Source organism: Bubalus bubalis, chromosome 23, assembly GCF_019923935.1.
Source record: "Bubalus bubalis isolate 160015118507 breed Murrah chromosome 23, NDDB_SH_1, whole genome shotgun sequence".
Classification (NCBI taxonomy): domain Eukaryota; kingdom Metazoa; phylum Chordata; class Mammalia; order Artiodactyla; family Bovidae; genus Bubalus; species Bubalus bubalis.
Genome location: NC_059179.1, coordinates 33,658,760 through 33,674,946, shown reverse-complemented (window position 1 = coordinate 33,674,946; position 16,187 = coordinate 33,658,760). Strand labels below are relative to the sequence as shown.

Below are 16,187 nucleotides of genomic sequence, written 5' to 3'. Positions count from 1 at the left end.
ATTATCTCCCAGAGTTTGCTCAAACTCATGTCCATTGAGTTGGTGATGCCATCCAACCATCTGGTCCTCTGTTGTCCCCTTCTTCTCATCCTGCCTTCAATCTTTCCCAACATCACTGTCTTTTGTAATGAGTTGGCTCTTCACATTAGGTGGCCAAAGTATTGGAGCTTCAGCTTCAGCATCAATCCTTCTAATGAATATTCAGGATTAATTCCTTTAGGATTAACTGGTTTGATCTCCTTGCTGTCCAAGGGACTCTCAGGAGTCTTCTCCAACACCACAATTCAAAAGCATCAATTCATTGTTGTTCAGCCTTCTTTATGGTCCAATTCTCACATCCATACATGACTACTGGAAAAACCATAGCTTTGACTATATGGACCTTTGTCAGCAAGGTAACGCCTCTGCTTTTTAATACACTGTCTAGGTTTATCACAGCTTTTCTTCCAAGGATCAAGGGTCTTTGCATTTCATGGCTGCATTGTCTCTGCAGTGATTTTGGAGCCCAAGAAAATAAAGTCTGTCACTGTTTCCATTGTTTCCCCATCTATTTGCATGAAGTGATGGGACTGGATGCCATGATCTTCGTTTTTTGAATGTTGAGTTTTAAGACAGCTTTTATACATATGGTAAAATAGTGAATGCTTTCCCCTGAGTTCAGAAAAAAGACAAGGAAGTCCAATATCAGCACTTCTATTCAACGTTCTGTTGGAGGCCCTCACCAGAGTAATAAAGAAAAAAACAAAAAAGCAGAAGAGGGCATATAAAGATTGGAAGAGAAGAAATAACATTATCAGTATTTGCAGATAATACAATGGTGTGGATAGAAACATCCAAAAAAGCTGTAGCTAACCTATTAGAATTCATATGTGAATTTAGCAAGGCTATTGGATGAAAGGTTAATATAAAAAAATCAAGTGTAATTTGATATACTAGCATCAATCAAATAGAACATAAAATTTTTTAAATACCACTTATGATCATTTCAAAAAACATGAAATATTTGGGGATAAGTTGGATGAAAGACATGCAAAATCTCTATACATAAAACTATAAAAACTTTTGTTATGGGCTACAACTCCTGCAGCTCAGTTCCAGAAAAATAAACAACCCAATCAAAAAATGGGCCAAAGAACTAAACAGACATTTCTCCAAAGAAGACATACAGATGGCTAACAAACACATGAAAAGATGCTCAACATCACTCATTATCAAAGAAATGCAAATCAAAACCACAAAGAGGTACCATCCCACAACGGTCAGAATGGCTGCTATCAAAAATACAAACAATAAATGCTGGAGAGGGTGCGGAGACAAAGGAACCCTCTTACACTGTTGGTGGGAATGCAAACTGGTACAGCCACTATGGAGAACAATGTGGAGATTCCTTAAAAAACTGGAAATAGAACTGCCACATGACCCAGCAATCCCACTGCTGGGCATACACACCAAGGAAACCAGAAATGAAAGAGACACGTGTACCCCAGTGTTCATTGTAGCACTGTTTACAATAGCTAGGACATGGAAGCAACCTAGATGTCCATCAGCAGACGAATGGTTAAGAAAGCTGTGGTACATATTCACAATGAATATTCAGTTCAGTTCAGTTCAGTCGCTTAGTTGTGTCCAACTCTTTGCAACCCCATGAACTGCAGCACGCCAGGCCTCCCAACTCCCAGAGTCCACCCAAATCCATGTCCATTGAGGACCATCTCATCCTCTGTCGTCCCCTTCTCTTCCTGCCCTCAATATTTCCTAGCATCAGGGTCTTTTCAAATGAGTCAGCTCTTCGCATGAGGTGGCCAAAGTATTGGAGTTTCAGCTTCAACATCAGTCCTTCCAATGAACACCCAGGACTGATCTCCTTTAGGATGGACTGGTTGGATCTCCTTACAGTCCAAGGGACTCTCAAGAGTCTTCTCCAGCACCACAGTTCAAAAGCATCAATTCTTTGGCGCTCAGCTTTCTTTATAGTCCAACTCTCACATCCATACATGACCACTGGAAAAACCATAGCCTTGACTAGATGGACCTTTACTCAGCTATTAAAAAGAATGCATTTGAATCAGTTCTAATGAGGTAGATGAAACTGGAGCCTATTATACAAAGTAAGTCAGAAAGAAAAACACCAATACAGTATATTAACACATATATATGGAATTTAGAAAGATGGTAATGATGACCCTATATGCGAGACTGCAAAAGAGACAGAACAGACTTTTGGACTCTGGGAGAAGGCGAAGGCGGGATGATTTGAGAGAAAGGCATTGAAACATGTATATTACCATATGTGAAATAGATCACCAGTCCAGGTTCGATGCATGAGACAGGGTGCTCAGGGCTAGTGCACTGGGATGACCCAGAGGGATGGAATGGGGAGGGAGGTGGGATGGAGGGTCAGAGTGGGGAACACATGTACACCCATGGCTGATTCATGTGAATGCATGGCAAAAACCACCACAATATTGTAAAGTAATTAGCCTCCAAGAAAAAAACTTGTTATGGGCTAAATTGTGCATGTGCCTGAGTGTGCATCCAACTCTTTGCAACCCCAAGAACTATAACCTGCCAGGCTCCTCTGTCCATGGGATCATACCAGAAAGAATAGTGGAATAGAGTGCCATTTCCTCCTCCAGGGGAATCTTTCCAACCCAGCATCAAACCCATGTCTCCTGCATCTCCTGCATTGGCAGGCAGATTCTTTAACACTGAGCCACCTGGGAAGCCCTGGACTAAATTGTATCCCCCATCAAATTCATATGTTGAACTCCTAATCCCTTGTACCTCAGAATGTGACTGTATTTGAAGATATGGCCTTTAAAGATGCAATTAAGGTAAGAAGATCCAGATATGTGTCTAAGTAAGCAACTTAGCCTTGCTAAGTCTCAAAATTTCTACACTTGTAAAATGAACATAAAAGGAGTCTCTATTCCCATGAGGATTAAATGAGAAACATGGGTAGAGTTTTCAGCACATCCTCTGGTCATTATCCTTCTATGAAGCCACTTTCCAGGTGAGCAGCTAGTCCAGGCTTCAGGAATATTGATGGCCCCTTTTCTTAAAGACTGTGTCCCATTTAGATACTGCAGGATTGAGCTCAGAGGGAAAAACAGAGACCAAGCTGACTTTACCCAGACCTCTGTGCCAGTTCAGTTCAGTTCAGTCGCTCAGTCGTGTCTGACTCTTTGCGACCCCATGGACTGCAGCACGCCAGGCTTCCCTGTCCAGCACCAACTCCCAGAGCTTACTCAAACTCATGTCCATTGAGTTGGTGACGCCATCCAGTCATCTCATCCTCTGGCATCCCCTTCTCCTCCAGCCTTCAATCTTTCCCAGCATCAGGGTCTTTTCAAATGAGTCAGTTCTTTGCATCAGGTGGCCAAAGGATTGGAGTTTCAGCTTCAGCATCAGTCCTTCCAATGAATAATCAGGACTGATTTCCTTTAGGATGGACTGGTTGGATCTCCTTGCCGTCCAAGGGACTCTCATGAGTCTTCTCCAACACCCCAGTTCAAAAGCATCAATTCTTCGGCACTCAGCTTTCTTTATATTCGAACTCTCACATCCATACATGACTACTGGAAAAACCATAGTTTTGACTAGACAGACTTTTGTTGGCAAAGTAATGTCTCTGTTTTTTAATATACTGTCTAGGTTGGTCATAGTTTTTCTTCCAATGAACAAGCATCTTTTAATTTCATGTCTGCAGTCACCATCTGCAGTGATTTTGGAGCCCCCCCCAAAATGAAGTCTGTCACTGTTTCCACTGTTTCCCCATCTATTTGCCATGAAGTGATGGGACTGGATGCCATAATCTTCGTTTCCTGAATGTTGAGTTTTAAGCCAGCTTTTTCACTCTCCTCTTTCACTTTCATCAAGAGACTCTTTAGTTCTTCACTTTCTGCCATAAGGGTGGTGTCATCTGCGTATTTGAGGTTACTGATATTTCTCCCGGCAATCTTGATTCCAGCTTGTGCTTCATCCAGCCTGGCATTTCTCATGATGTACTCTGTATATAAGTTAAATAAGCAGGGTGACAATATACAGCTTTGATGTGCTCTTTTTCCTGATTTGGAACCCATCTGTTGTTTCATGTCCAGTTCTAACTATTGCTTCTTGACCCACATACAGATTTCTCAGTGCTGGGTTCAAATTGGTGCTCAAGAAATAGTTGTTAAATGAATGAATGAGTGAATCAATGAATCAGTGTGCTTATAGCTCCCATTAAGTGCACTCACAAAATTCTAGCTTTAAAAAACCCAGACTCAGAGTTCACCAAAGTTGCCCATCAGACCCACACCAGGGTTCATGCCGGCCTCTGCCATCACCACACACCAGGGAATGCCGGACCTGATCTGAAATGGGAGATGACGATGCCAACCCCAGAGGGGAGCCCTCTAGAGCATCAGACCTCTAGCTTTGTTTATTAGTGATTCCAAGCTCTGGTTTCTAGCACTTGCCTTGATGCACAAGACCTTTAGGCTATTCTTTAGTTTCTTTCCAAAAGGCTTTAATTAAAAACATACGTCCATGTCACAAAAAGCATGTCAGCCAGAGCTGTGGCTCTCCAAAAGGTAGTATTATTCCTTGGACCATGAAGTTCCAGGTAAAGTGAATGACCGTGGACAGTCACAGTATCCCAGGCCTACAGTCCCTTGACTACAATAAGGACAGGTCTTCCACATCCAGGGGCTTCCCTGGTGGCTCAGCTGGTAAACAATCCACCTGCAGTGCAGGAGACCTGGGTTTGATTTCTCAGTTGGGAAGATCCCCTGGAGAACAGAAAGGCTACCCACTCCAGTATTGTGGCCTGGGGAACTCCATGGACTAGTCCATGGGCTCACAAAGAGTCAGACACGACTGAGTGACTTTGATTTTGACTTTCATTTTCCACATCCAGATCTCTGTAATTCTCTAATGGCAACCCACTCCAGTATTCTTGCCTGGAAAATCCCAGGGATGGAGGAGCCTGGTAGGCTGCAGTCCATGGGGTTGCTAAGAGTTGGACACAACTGAGCGACTTCACTTTCACTTTTCACTTTCATGCATTGGAGAAGGAAATGGCGACCCACTCCAGTGTTCTTGCCTGGAGAATCCCAGGGACGGGGGAGCCTGGTGGGCTGCCGTCTATGGGGTCACACAGAGTTGGACACGACTGAAGCGACTTAGCAGCAGCAGCAACCTGGGTTTAAAGATTCAGATTAGTGGAATCCCAAGGAGAAATAAGGAAAACAAATAATTATGACCAGCCTTCTGCTTTTGTGATAATAATAAACACTATGATTTATTATTCCAGGCACTCTGCATTCCAGCTCTCATCAGGATCTGTCAAAATGACACTTGTCATATTGACAAAATGACATATTGTCACCAGGTGTTAGATGAAGAAACAGAGGCTCAGAGAGATGGAGGCATCACCCAAGGCCACACGGTGAGGGAGTCAGATGGAGGATACTCCAAGCTCAGGTTCATGCCACTGCTCCCACATGCTTCCCCTCTTCAAATCCTGGATCCAGACAAAAGGTTCTGACCCTCTATGCATCTACATCATCAGAATAAAAAGTGAATTTTCCATTATCTGAAATGGAAACACATTTACTATAATAATCCCTCTTGGCACGGGATTGTCCAAAACCACCACCAACAGTGGAACAACTACTCATTCTGGAGGATTCTGTTCTAAGACCCTGCCAATTGTCCCAGAATTGGCAAATGCCTCTGTTGTGGGCTGAAGGGTAGCCCCTTAAAGTATATGTTCCTATCCTAATTCTAGAACCTTTATTACTTTATATGGCAGAAGATGTGATTGAGTTAAGGACCTAGAGAGAAGTGGCTTATCCGGGATCATCCAGGGGGCACAAACATAATCCCAGGTATCCTTATAAGACAGAGGCAGGGGGACTTTCAGGACAGATGCAGAGGAGGCAGTGATGAGAAGGTAGAGGCAGAGATCTGAGTGATGTGGCTACAAGACAGGGAACACCCAGGACTGTAGGCAGCCACCAGAACATCTGGAGAAAGCACACCCTGGCTTTGACTTCTGGCCCCCAGAGCTGTGAGAGCTAGGCCACCAAGTGTGTGTTCATTTGTTAAAGCAGCCACGGGTGACTAATACACACTACTACTATGGGGAGAAAGACCAACAGCCTCAGATATGAAGATGATACCACTCTAAAGGCAGAAAGCAAAGAGGAACGAAAGAGCCTCTTGATAGCAGTGAAAGAGGAGAGTGAAAAATCTGGCTTGAAACTCAACATTTAAAAAACTAAGATCATGGCATTCAGTCCCATCATTCCATGGCAAATAGATGGGGAAAAGGTGGAAGCAGTGACGCATTTCCTCTTCCTGGACTCTAAAATCACTGTGGATGATGGCTGCAGCCATGAAACTAGAGGACCACTGCTTCTTGGCAGGAAACCTAAAACAAAACCAAACATTGTATTAAAAAGCAAAAACATCACTTTGCCAACAAATGTCCATATAGTCAAGACTATAGTTTTCCCAGTTGTCATGTACGGATGTGAGGTGAACCATAAAGAAGGCAGAGTGCCAAAGAATTGATGCTTTCAAACTGTGGTGCAGGAGAAGACTCGAGAGTCCCTTGGAAAGCAAGGAGATCAAACCTGTCAATCCTAAAGGAAATCAACCTCGAATACTCACTGGAAGGACTAATGCTGAAGCTGAAGCTCCAATACTTTGGCCATCTGATGCAAAGAGCCAACTCATTGGAAAAGACCCTGATGCTGGGAAAGATCAAGGGCAGAAGAAGAGGGCAACGGAGGATGAGATGGTTGGATGGCATCACTGATTCAATGGACATGAACTTGGGCAAACTCCGAGAGAGGTGAGGTACAGGGAGGCCTGGCATGCCGCAGTCCATGGGGTTGCAAAGAGTTGGACATGACTTGGCAACTGAACAACTACACAAACTTCCTTGGCCAGGTCCCAATAGAGGTCAGGAAGCATATGGCTCAGTGATTGAGTCACGGGCTCCTAGATGTTGTCTTAGGGTCCCTTAGTAACAAAAAGCCACAGATTCTTCCCATGGATGAAATGGGAAGATGTTCAATTTGCAAGTAAACTCCATAGGTAGGAAGAAACCAAACTGATGTCAAGAGAAGAAATGAAGGGCAAGGACTTGGCTGGGCATTTGAGAAGCTTGGAGGGAAAGGAACTTCTACATTGGGGTAGAGAGAAGATCCTCAAAGCTCAAGTGTTATAGGTCAGGAAGCACATAGCTGGGTGATCTGTAGTTTGAATTTTAGGAAGAGATCTGTACCCAGGTTGGGCTGATGATGGAGGATCAACCCCTACCTCCACCTGGCATTTTTCAGCCTTTATAACAAGGGCAATGAGTTATATTCCAGCAAAGCTGAAAGGATTAAGGAAGTAACTGAGAACTTGAAAGTTCTAGGAACACATTTGGAAGCATTATGGAAAGCTTCCATTTTCTTGCTTCCTGCAATACAGGTGTGGTGTTGGCCAACTTCATTTATTCTTTCCCACAACAAACATGAATGTAACACCATCTATGTGCCAGGTGCTCAACCAGAACCCTAGTATAGAGCAGTGAGCAGCAAAGCTCTTGTCCTCCTGAGGGACTCTCTAGAGCAATGGGTCTCAACTGGGTGTGATTTTTGATCCCGAGGAGGCATTTGGCAATGTTGGAGGACATTTCTGATTGTCATGACTGCCGGGGAGTGGGGTGCTTCTGACATCTACTGGGTAGAGGCCATGGATGCTAACACCCTACAAGGCATAGGACAGTCCCCTACCACAGAGAGTTATCCAGCCCAAAATGTCCATGAAACTCAGTGGTGCTATTACTGGCCTAACTCAGCCACGTCCAATGGGCATGATGGTGGGTGAGAGCATTAATGGGAGGGAAAAACAGGAAGCTGAAAGGTCACACAGAAGAGAGACATCATCACCATCATCTACGAGGGGAACTGAAGGATGAGGAGCAGCGAGGCTGCAGGAGCAGAGCAGACCTTCCAGGCAGACAGCAACCAGATCTTTGAAAGCAGAAGAGCAAAAATACATTTACGGGAAACTGAGTATGTGCTGGGGAGGAAGGGATGGGGCAAACAAGGAAGTCTCCAAAAGGACCATCCCATCACTCTGTTTGGGAGGAGGACCATCTTCATTATGCAAGGAAATATATCTTAGTATTAAGAGCATGGGTTTGGAGTCAGGGCTAAACTTAAATCCCAGCTCCACCACCCTACAGGCTGTGTGGTCTTGAACAAGACACACACTCTGAGTTCCTAAACCCAGTTTTAGAAAATAAAGCAGAGGGTGGAAGTGGAGGATAAAATCTACCTCAAGTGGTAGCGTTAGGAAGAAATGAGAAAATGCTCATCAGTGGCTTGGCACACTGCCACAAAAAAACAGATACTGTCAAATAACACAAATGTTTTCAAAGGTTACCCTGGGCCCAGTGTGCAAAATAAAATAGGGAAGGACAACCAGAATCACTTTTTCCTGGATATACAAAACAACTGAAGACAAAAATATCAAGATTTTACAGAACAAAAACCAACTTGAGCAAAGCAGAGCTTCCAAGGAGCTTTAAAGTCCTTGATGACGATACTGTGTAATTGGAAGTAACAGGGCGGTGACACAGACTGCTTCTGTGTCCAGTGAAATCACGTCCTTTGAAGGCGAGGTTATCCAGACAAGTGGAGCTACACATGCGCCCATCTATCCAACCATTCATCCCAGCCAGCATGAGGAATGAACGCAGTGGAAACCTTGGGAAGATCTTTATTGTGGCCCTTGTTGGTGATGGCGGTGAACTTGCATGCTGGCCAGGGTGGAGTCCTGAACTTGAGTCTCAGGGATAGCAGGAGTCCTCCCTGCAAACTTGTAACAGAAGTACCTTGATCCGTTTTCTAAAAGCTTTCTTGCTTAACAATCGCTCACCCTGGCATCTCTCCTTGCATGTGATTCTTTTATTTTTTAACTTTACAATATTGTCTTGGTTTTGCCATATATCAACATGAATCCGCCACAGGTATACATGTGTTCCCCATCCTGAACCCTCATCCCTGTATGTGATTCTTACAAAGAAATAAGGATACTTTCACATCAATGATCCTTAAATAGTAATGATGTGCTTTCTTAAATTCCCTCCTGGTGAACTAAGTTTCATTAATAAGAATTAAATCATTTCTGCTTGATACTCAGAGGGCCAACTCAGATATATCAGAGTGACAGTCGTATAGCCCTAAGAGTGACTTTTGCTTTCAGAAATGAACTAACCAGGTACACAAACTATGCCAAACAGGCATTAAGAATGAGACGGGAAAATAAAGAGTTCAGGGACCCTTTCTGGTATCCACATCACCACCCATCACCCACACCAACCACAGGGTCTCAAGTTCCACCTTGGGAACACATTTCTCTTGCTGAAGGCAGATCTAGTTTCCCCAGAGATAAAACCCAAATTATAGAAACAAGTGACCAGCCTTTATCTGCACATACTAAGTTGCTTTTATTAATCCAGAATGGCATGCTACAGATACTGTACAGCATGAACATTTATTCATTACAAAAATGGCTTCCAAACCATTAAAAATGAAATTGGAATAAGAGCATAAAACGGAACAGTAACATCACAATTGTTAGGAAACATTCAAAGTATTCACAAAAAAATGTTATAGTTAGCATTTTAATAAACCAGAGAAAAACCGGAGACAGTTTTACAATCGCTTCATGTCAACTACAATGGCACTGAATGAACAGGTTTAGCTTTATACAGCATTTTGTAACATCAACATGCCTAGATTTTTTTTTTTATTTTTAAAGTTTGCTACCTACTTGTATGTCATACGGGTACATAAAAGCGGCAGCTGGTTTTTCCTTTAAGAGTAATCTAATATACAGAATTTTTGGCCCTTAAGGGTTTATACCTCTTCATTTAAAATGCTTTCTGGACAATCTGCTACCAAACACGTCTTGTTATAGGTGACATTAAAACTACATACAAATCTACCTATGTAACATCACAGCAAAACATGATGAACGAAAATTACAGCATCAAAAAGAGGGAGAAAGCTAAAGTCACTGAGAATTTTGGCACATAAAGTTTTGCACACGGTCAGTCCATGTCCTCAGGGTGCAGGGTGCTCGCCTGTGAGTTCACAGGGGAAACGGGACAATCCCCACTGCTGCTGGTACAGCGTGTAAGATCCCCTCACTAATGTTCAAGTCTTGTTTTACATAATGGCTTTTAAAGCAACTTTTGTTAATGCTACTGATCCTTTAATGCAACTATTAATGTCCATTTGGCGGTATCTGGGTTTCATACGGCAAAAAAAAAAAAAAAAAAAAAAAAAAAAGTCCAAAAGGGAAACAAAAAATATATATATACACATTTTATATATAAACTTAAAAACCTTGTACAAATGAGTTGTTATATATAAGATGCTTATGCTAAGGGGAAAAAAACTTTATACAGTTTCAAGAAAAAGGAAAACATATTTTAAAAGGGACAACGTACAGGTTCGACGAGCAATCTCTAAAGCAATAAATACTACTGGTCCAACAGCAATGTGATTCCATTAATTGTTGAATAGCAACCCCCTCCCCCCAAAAGAACAACACCATGGAACAAGGTATATTAACACATTTTTAACCCTTTGTTTCTGTACATTTAAACAATAACAAGTAACATCACAATAAAAGTTGTTTCACACAGAAAAAAAAAAAAAAAGTAAATGGCACTGCATTCCTTGTGCCCTTATGGTTTAAAAACCAGATGTAAAATGATTGGTTCGCAAGCTCGTATTTAATACAAATAATACAGAACCAACTCCTTTTGGAGGGCTGCTTCAAAATTGCTTTTTTTTTTCTTCTTTTTGTTTTTTAATCAGTCTTTTAAAACTAAGCTATCCGAACTACATAACAGTTATGTATATATATATATATTTTAAACGCTACAAAGACTTTAAACAGCTGTTGATAAAAATTTTGGTAGAATCATGAGGTTCTTCTCTCATCTACATATTTAAAGGAGAAATTGAAATAAGAATGGGTCAAATATTGACCAATGAACTCGATAAACATTAACTAATGTAGCCACGTGGCACAAACGGAAGAGGACAACACGAAAACCGGGCAGGAGGGTGGGGGCGGGGTGGGGCGGAACTGGAAATAAAGAAAAAGCAAGAGGAAAACACTCCACAAAGCACCCGGGGCTGAGGAGGGTAAAGCTATTCTAAAGACTTGGTGACGAGGGACAGTGGCTGGGGCTGGGTCCCGGCCAGAGCGCCGTGGGAATGTAAGGAAGATGTCGACGGCTGTGCCAGAGATGCGGGGGGGATGGCAGGCGGCTGCAGAGCGGCGGGAGGCAGGTCCAGGGCCCCGTTGGCACAGAGGGCAGGGGCCTTGCCGTGGGCGGCCTCGGCAAGCAGGAGGGCAGGCGGCGGAGGCATCATGGACAGGTGGGCCAGGGGGTCGGGCTTCAGGGACAGCGAGAGAGGCTGGGTCTGCTCAGTCTGTGACTTGGCGTCCTGGGGGGGGGAGCCTAGCAGGTTGGGGGAGGAAGGAGGCGAGTCTAGTAAGCTTCCATCTGAAGAGGGTGGACTGAGGCAGCTGCCTTCACCTTGTATGTAGCGAACGCACTTTTTTTTTCTCCTAGAAACAGGGGAGGGAGGGGAGAGAGTTATCTGTGAATAAAGGGCAAAGATGCCAAGGGAGAGAGTTATCTACTGCTCAGAGCCAAGAGGACCGCCACCTAACGGTGCCCCCCGGGGAGACATCGCCCAGCGGCCAGGGGACGTTTAACGCCACGCTGGGGTGCCCGGCTCACTGAGCTATATGCCCGCTCTGGCGAATGAAGTGTCAGACCGCACAGCTCCCTACCTACCTGCTTCCCCTGCCCCGCTAAACACCCGCCTTCCCACTGACCAAATGTAAGTGAGCAGGCTCAAGGGCGCCACCTGTGGACCGTGACAGACAGCGGCTGCGTCCACACTGAGAGGAGCTCAAGAGCTTGTTCGTTTCTCTTTTTTGGCTTAGACATCCCTTCATTTCCCGTGGTAACCATCCCCCTTCATTTCCACCACTACCGCCCCCAGCCCTCAATGGGTGTGTGTGTGTACATGTGTGTAAAAGAGACAGACAGAGCTCCCTCCCCAGGCGCCTCATATCCATCTGAAACTCAAAATGCTGACTGTTGAGCCCACAGAGCTTAAAGGCAGCGCGAGCAAGAGGCTGAAAAGGTTTTATCCCACCACCTCCACCATCACCACCACCAACCACCACCACCACCACCAGAGGCTGCTGGCGCCCAGAGAACTTTTTGGGCTTGTCTGTTAAGAACCACACCAAATCAAGAGAGGTCAGAATCAGTTGTGAAGGGGGGCGTGGACAGGGGGGGAGAGGGAAACGAAAAGAAAACCAAATAAACTAAAAAACAAAACAAAAATAAACAAAAAAATAAAACCACCAAAAAACAGGTAGAAGAGGATAAACAAAGGTGGGGGAGGGGGAAGAATAAGAAAAACAGAAAATGATCCAAAGGAACAAGAATAACTGGTCGTATGGCCTGCAGGTTGTGGATTAAATTATGATTCAAACTTTTTTTTTTAAGATTTGGGGTCTTCCCCTCCCCCACCCCATAGTGAGAAGGCTAGAAGGAGAGATGGTGAGAATGGGGATGGAGGGGCAACTCGCCCTGGTCCATATGCCAGGGCCAATGAGTAAGGGTTCAGCCCATCACAAGGAAGTGACAACCAAGAAGAAGTGCCAGGGAGTCGCAGCATGGACTTTCTTGAATCGGGGGTGGGGGTGGGGGGTTATCAGTAGTGTTTAAACCAGAAAGACTAATTTTGCCCTGCGCCAAAACCAGAGTCTCCCCTCTCCATTTCCTGTTTATGTAAGAAATAGGATTGAGAATTTCAGAGCCTCTTGTGCTTATCCATCTGAGGTGGGCGAAGTCAGTTCAAGACACTGAGCGTGTGACCTCACATCTTCCCCCTAGTATTCATCCCAGTTTGATGGGATCGTATGTGGTAGGACAGGTGATCCTGGCAATCAGCCCCACTCATGCTATTAAAAATAATGCAGATACAGGGGATGTGCTGACCTAAGAATACAGTCCGAACCGCGGCCGATAACACTGTCTAAAAACAAGTGTGTGAGTACCGGCTGGCTTCCGGTCATGGGAAAGCAACCAAGATGCTGCCCAGTTGAAGGCCACCACTGTCAGATGTCAGTGACCTTTGAAAGGAAGTGAGTGCACTGAATGCCTCCTTGGGTTTGTGCCCCAGAGCTGCCTGATGATGCCCCTCAGTGCGTGGGGTGTGGACTCAGCAAGATGGCAGGAGGGAGGGGAGGTGGGGGGCGAAAGGGCACATGCTCAGTCCTTCCTGCCTCCCAGAGGCCGAGACCCATTGGGCCAGTGGCTTCAGGGCCTCTCCATCCCTGCTCTGGGTCGGAAGGAACTCCAGGAAAGTGAGGACAGCCTGCCTTCACCTTCCAGTTGACAAGGTTCCTTTTCCTCCTCTGGGATAGACTGAAATGGACTGTGGGTTCTGCTCCCATCCCAGAAACCCAAGATAAAATAATTAAGCCTCTTAAGAGTTTTAAACCACCTTAGCCTGCAGATCAAAACATGCTCAAAAAACTAAGATGTCCATGCATTTTAAAAATGGGAGAAGAAAGGGAGGGGCATAAGCAAAACTGAGAAAGCAAAAGGGACAAATGAGAGAGGGGGAAAGAGGAAAGGGACAAAGAAAGAACAGGGGGAAAAAAATAACAGGAAACAAGGGAATGACATCCAGCAGCGTTCCATGCTATATTAGGGCAGAGTGAAAAGATGGGAAAAGCAACTTGGTGGGCTCAAAACAGAATCTTGTTAAAATGTCCTCAAATGTCAAGTAAAATTAGAAACCCTGTGCAGGGAGCGAGGAGCCCTGATTAGCTGGGAACATTTCTGGTGCTCCCCTCCCCCATTCTGCCCTCCTCATGGTTTGAAGTTTCCATGTCCTGGGGATTAGTGGGGGGCATTTGAACACAAGACATGTGGACTATGAATGACACGGTGACCGCTCCTTCTAAGAGGTGGCAGAGCAGATGGCAGTTGGAACCCACACATTTCGGACAGGCCAGAAAATGCCTTGTTTTGCAAATCCTTTTATTATTTTTTAAAAGCATATCCTGTATTACTAATTTAGCATCAAGCCAGAGATCCTAGCAAAGTCAAGAGGAAAAGTGGAGGAAAAAAGGGACAAGACCCATTCTCTTATCCTCCTCCACCTAGGCTCCACCTCTCATCAAGGTGTGGCCCCTGAAAAATCGGTTTTTAGCTTCTTATGGATTCATTCTGAAAGGAAAGTAAGAATTCTTCCTGACCCTATTTTGGAATCACACCCTTAAAGGAGCAGATAATGCATTGCTAAAGCTTTTAGAGTGGGAAACAAGCACCCCAATGAAGGAAAAATGGCCCCGGGGAAGGTCTAAGGGTGCTGAGGCAGGAAAGAGGAAAGATGGCGCTGGGGCGGGGGCGGGCGGGGAGGCTCAGCATCTGCGCAGCCACGCTGCACACTGACAGCTGCCCCCAAGCTGCACTGTAGAAAACCATGTTTATGAAGCAGCTCCGAAGCCTTGGGGTCGTTTGTTTTGTTTTGCTTTGTTAAAAATGTCACGAAAACTCTTGTTTCTGAGGAGGATTCCACACTCAGGGTTTAAATGAGGTTGGAGCTAGGTCTGAGAAGGGACTATCTAGTTAGTAAATGTGGGACATGATAACTTTCAGCCCCCAAAAATGCCAGGTCTAACTCGCAGTTAACTGCTTCCAAAGCAGTAAGAGGGATTCATACACCACCACTCACGTCCTACAAATAAAAGACACAAACCAGGCCACAAACCACATTGCGAGGGGCACACACCGGTGTCAGCCGCACCTTTCTGCAGAGTGTGAGGAGGCCCCCTTAGGAGCTGCCCTGGGATAAGCTAACCTCTCGCCATGGCGGAGTGGTGATTCAGCAGCTAGTCCTCTTCCTACTCAGCACAAATAAAGGTCTGATACAAATTCACTGCCTATAAAGGGTCATCAGAGGTTCCATCTTCTAGGCCAGCCCTAGGGAAATCTCTGACACCCTCCACCAGCTGCACCATGAAAACTCTTTTCTGTTGCACAGACAAGATCCCAGGACTGAGTGGCAAAACTATTTGTCACCTCCAGGGACACTGTTGTCTCACAGAACAGGTGGGGGTTCCCTCTCCTGCTGGACGAGCACCCAAGGCCCCCCATCCTCACTCAATGGGCAAAGGGTTGCCTGTGGAGGGAGGTCTCTCTCAAGAAAGGCTCTTGGGCCCCAGCTCCCCTCAACGTCTGGTCAACATGAGGTGCTTCTCTGGTAAGGCGTTGGAGGAGGGGGAGAGAGGCGCAGGAGACTGGTGGGCATGCATGTGATGGAATGGACATGGGAGCTAGCGTCTAAACATGGAACACACGGCAAGGGCATGGAGGAAGGGGACACGTGACAGGGGAGGCACTACAGACAGGGGGCGTGTTTGGGTGTTGAGATACCTACCATCATAATATTCCAAATTCAAAGACTGCTTGTATCAGAACAAAGAAACAACAAATTTAACCAAAGGTGGTCATTAAAGGAAAGGAAATGAGACAGGAACTAGCTGGTATCCCTCCACCAAGAAGGAAGTACCTATACCTTCCCTGAAATTACAGGTTGGATGGAACCTGCAGGTGGAACACAGGCGTTTAATTTGGACTCTTCTGATTCCCTTTGGAACCAGAGCTCTGTCTCTCTAAATATATGTATAGACACATATACATATTTCTTTTTTTCCATCGTGCAGGCCAGCGGCACTGCAGTGCGTGACCCTTGTGGTCCTGTAGCTGGTGCATGCCGTTGAATGCCACGCTTCTTTTCAGCACTGTAAAACAATGTCAGCTAACCAAGCTCCTCTGTCCAGAGATGTGGTTTTAAAACAGAAAATAAACAAAAACACAAAACAAAACTAAAAGAAGCCTTCCCCCAGGGCCCTTCTCCAAGTGTCTAGACTCCAAGTACACGGGAATGCTATCACTGCCAACCTGAGCTCCTTCAAACCTCGGGACACGGTGGGTCTCCCTCTGTCCTGCAGACATGCCACAGAAGCACTGACAGGGCCAGGCCAGATCCAGGATGCCGGCTTTCAGAGCAAAAGGGTAA

General features: G+C 45.1%; 1 protein-coding gene across 39 annotated transcripts in view; it reads right to left on the bottom strand.

The window, feature by feature from the left end:
- Positions 1 to 9,471: 9,471 nt before the first annotated feature.
- TCF7L2 (transcription factor 7 like 2) overlaps positions 9,472 to 16,187 on the bottom strand; it is a 202,379-nt gene continuing 195,663 nt past the window's right edge. For 26 of the 39 annotated variants that reach the window (XM_044934959.2, XM_044934963.2, XM_044934964.2 and 23 more), the window contains one exon: positions 9,472 to 11,640. In XM_044934959.2, the coding sequence (XP_044790894.1) occupies positions 11,217 to 11,640 (424 nt within the window). In that variant the 3' untranslated portion in view covers positions 9,472 to 11,216. The remainder of the gene's footprint in view (positions 11,641 to 16,187) is intronic. The other 13 variants (XM_044934984.2, XM_044934985.2, XM_044934986.2 and 10 more) reach the window with 2 other exon arrangements.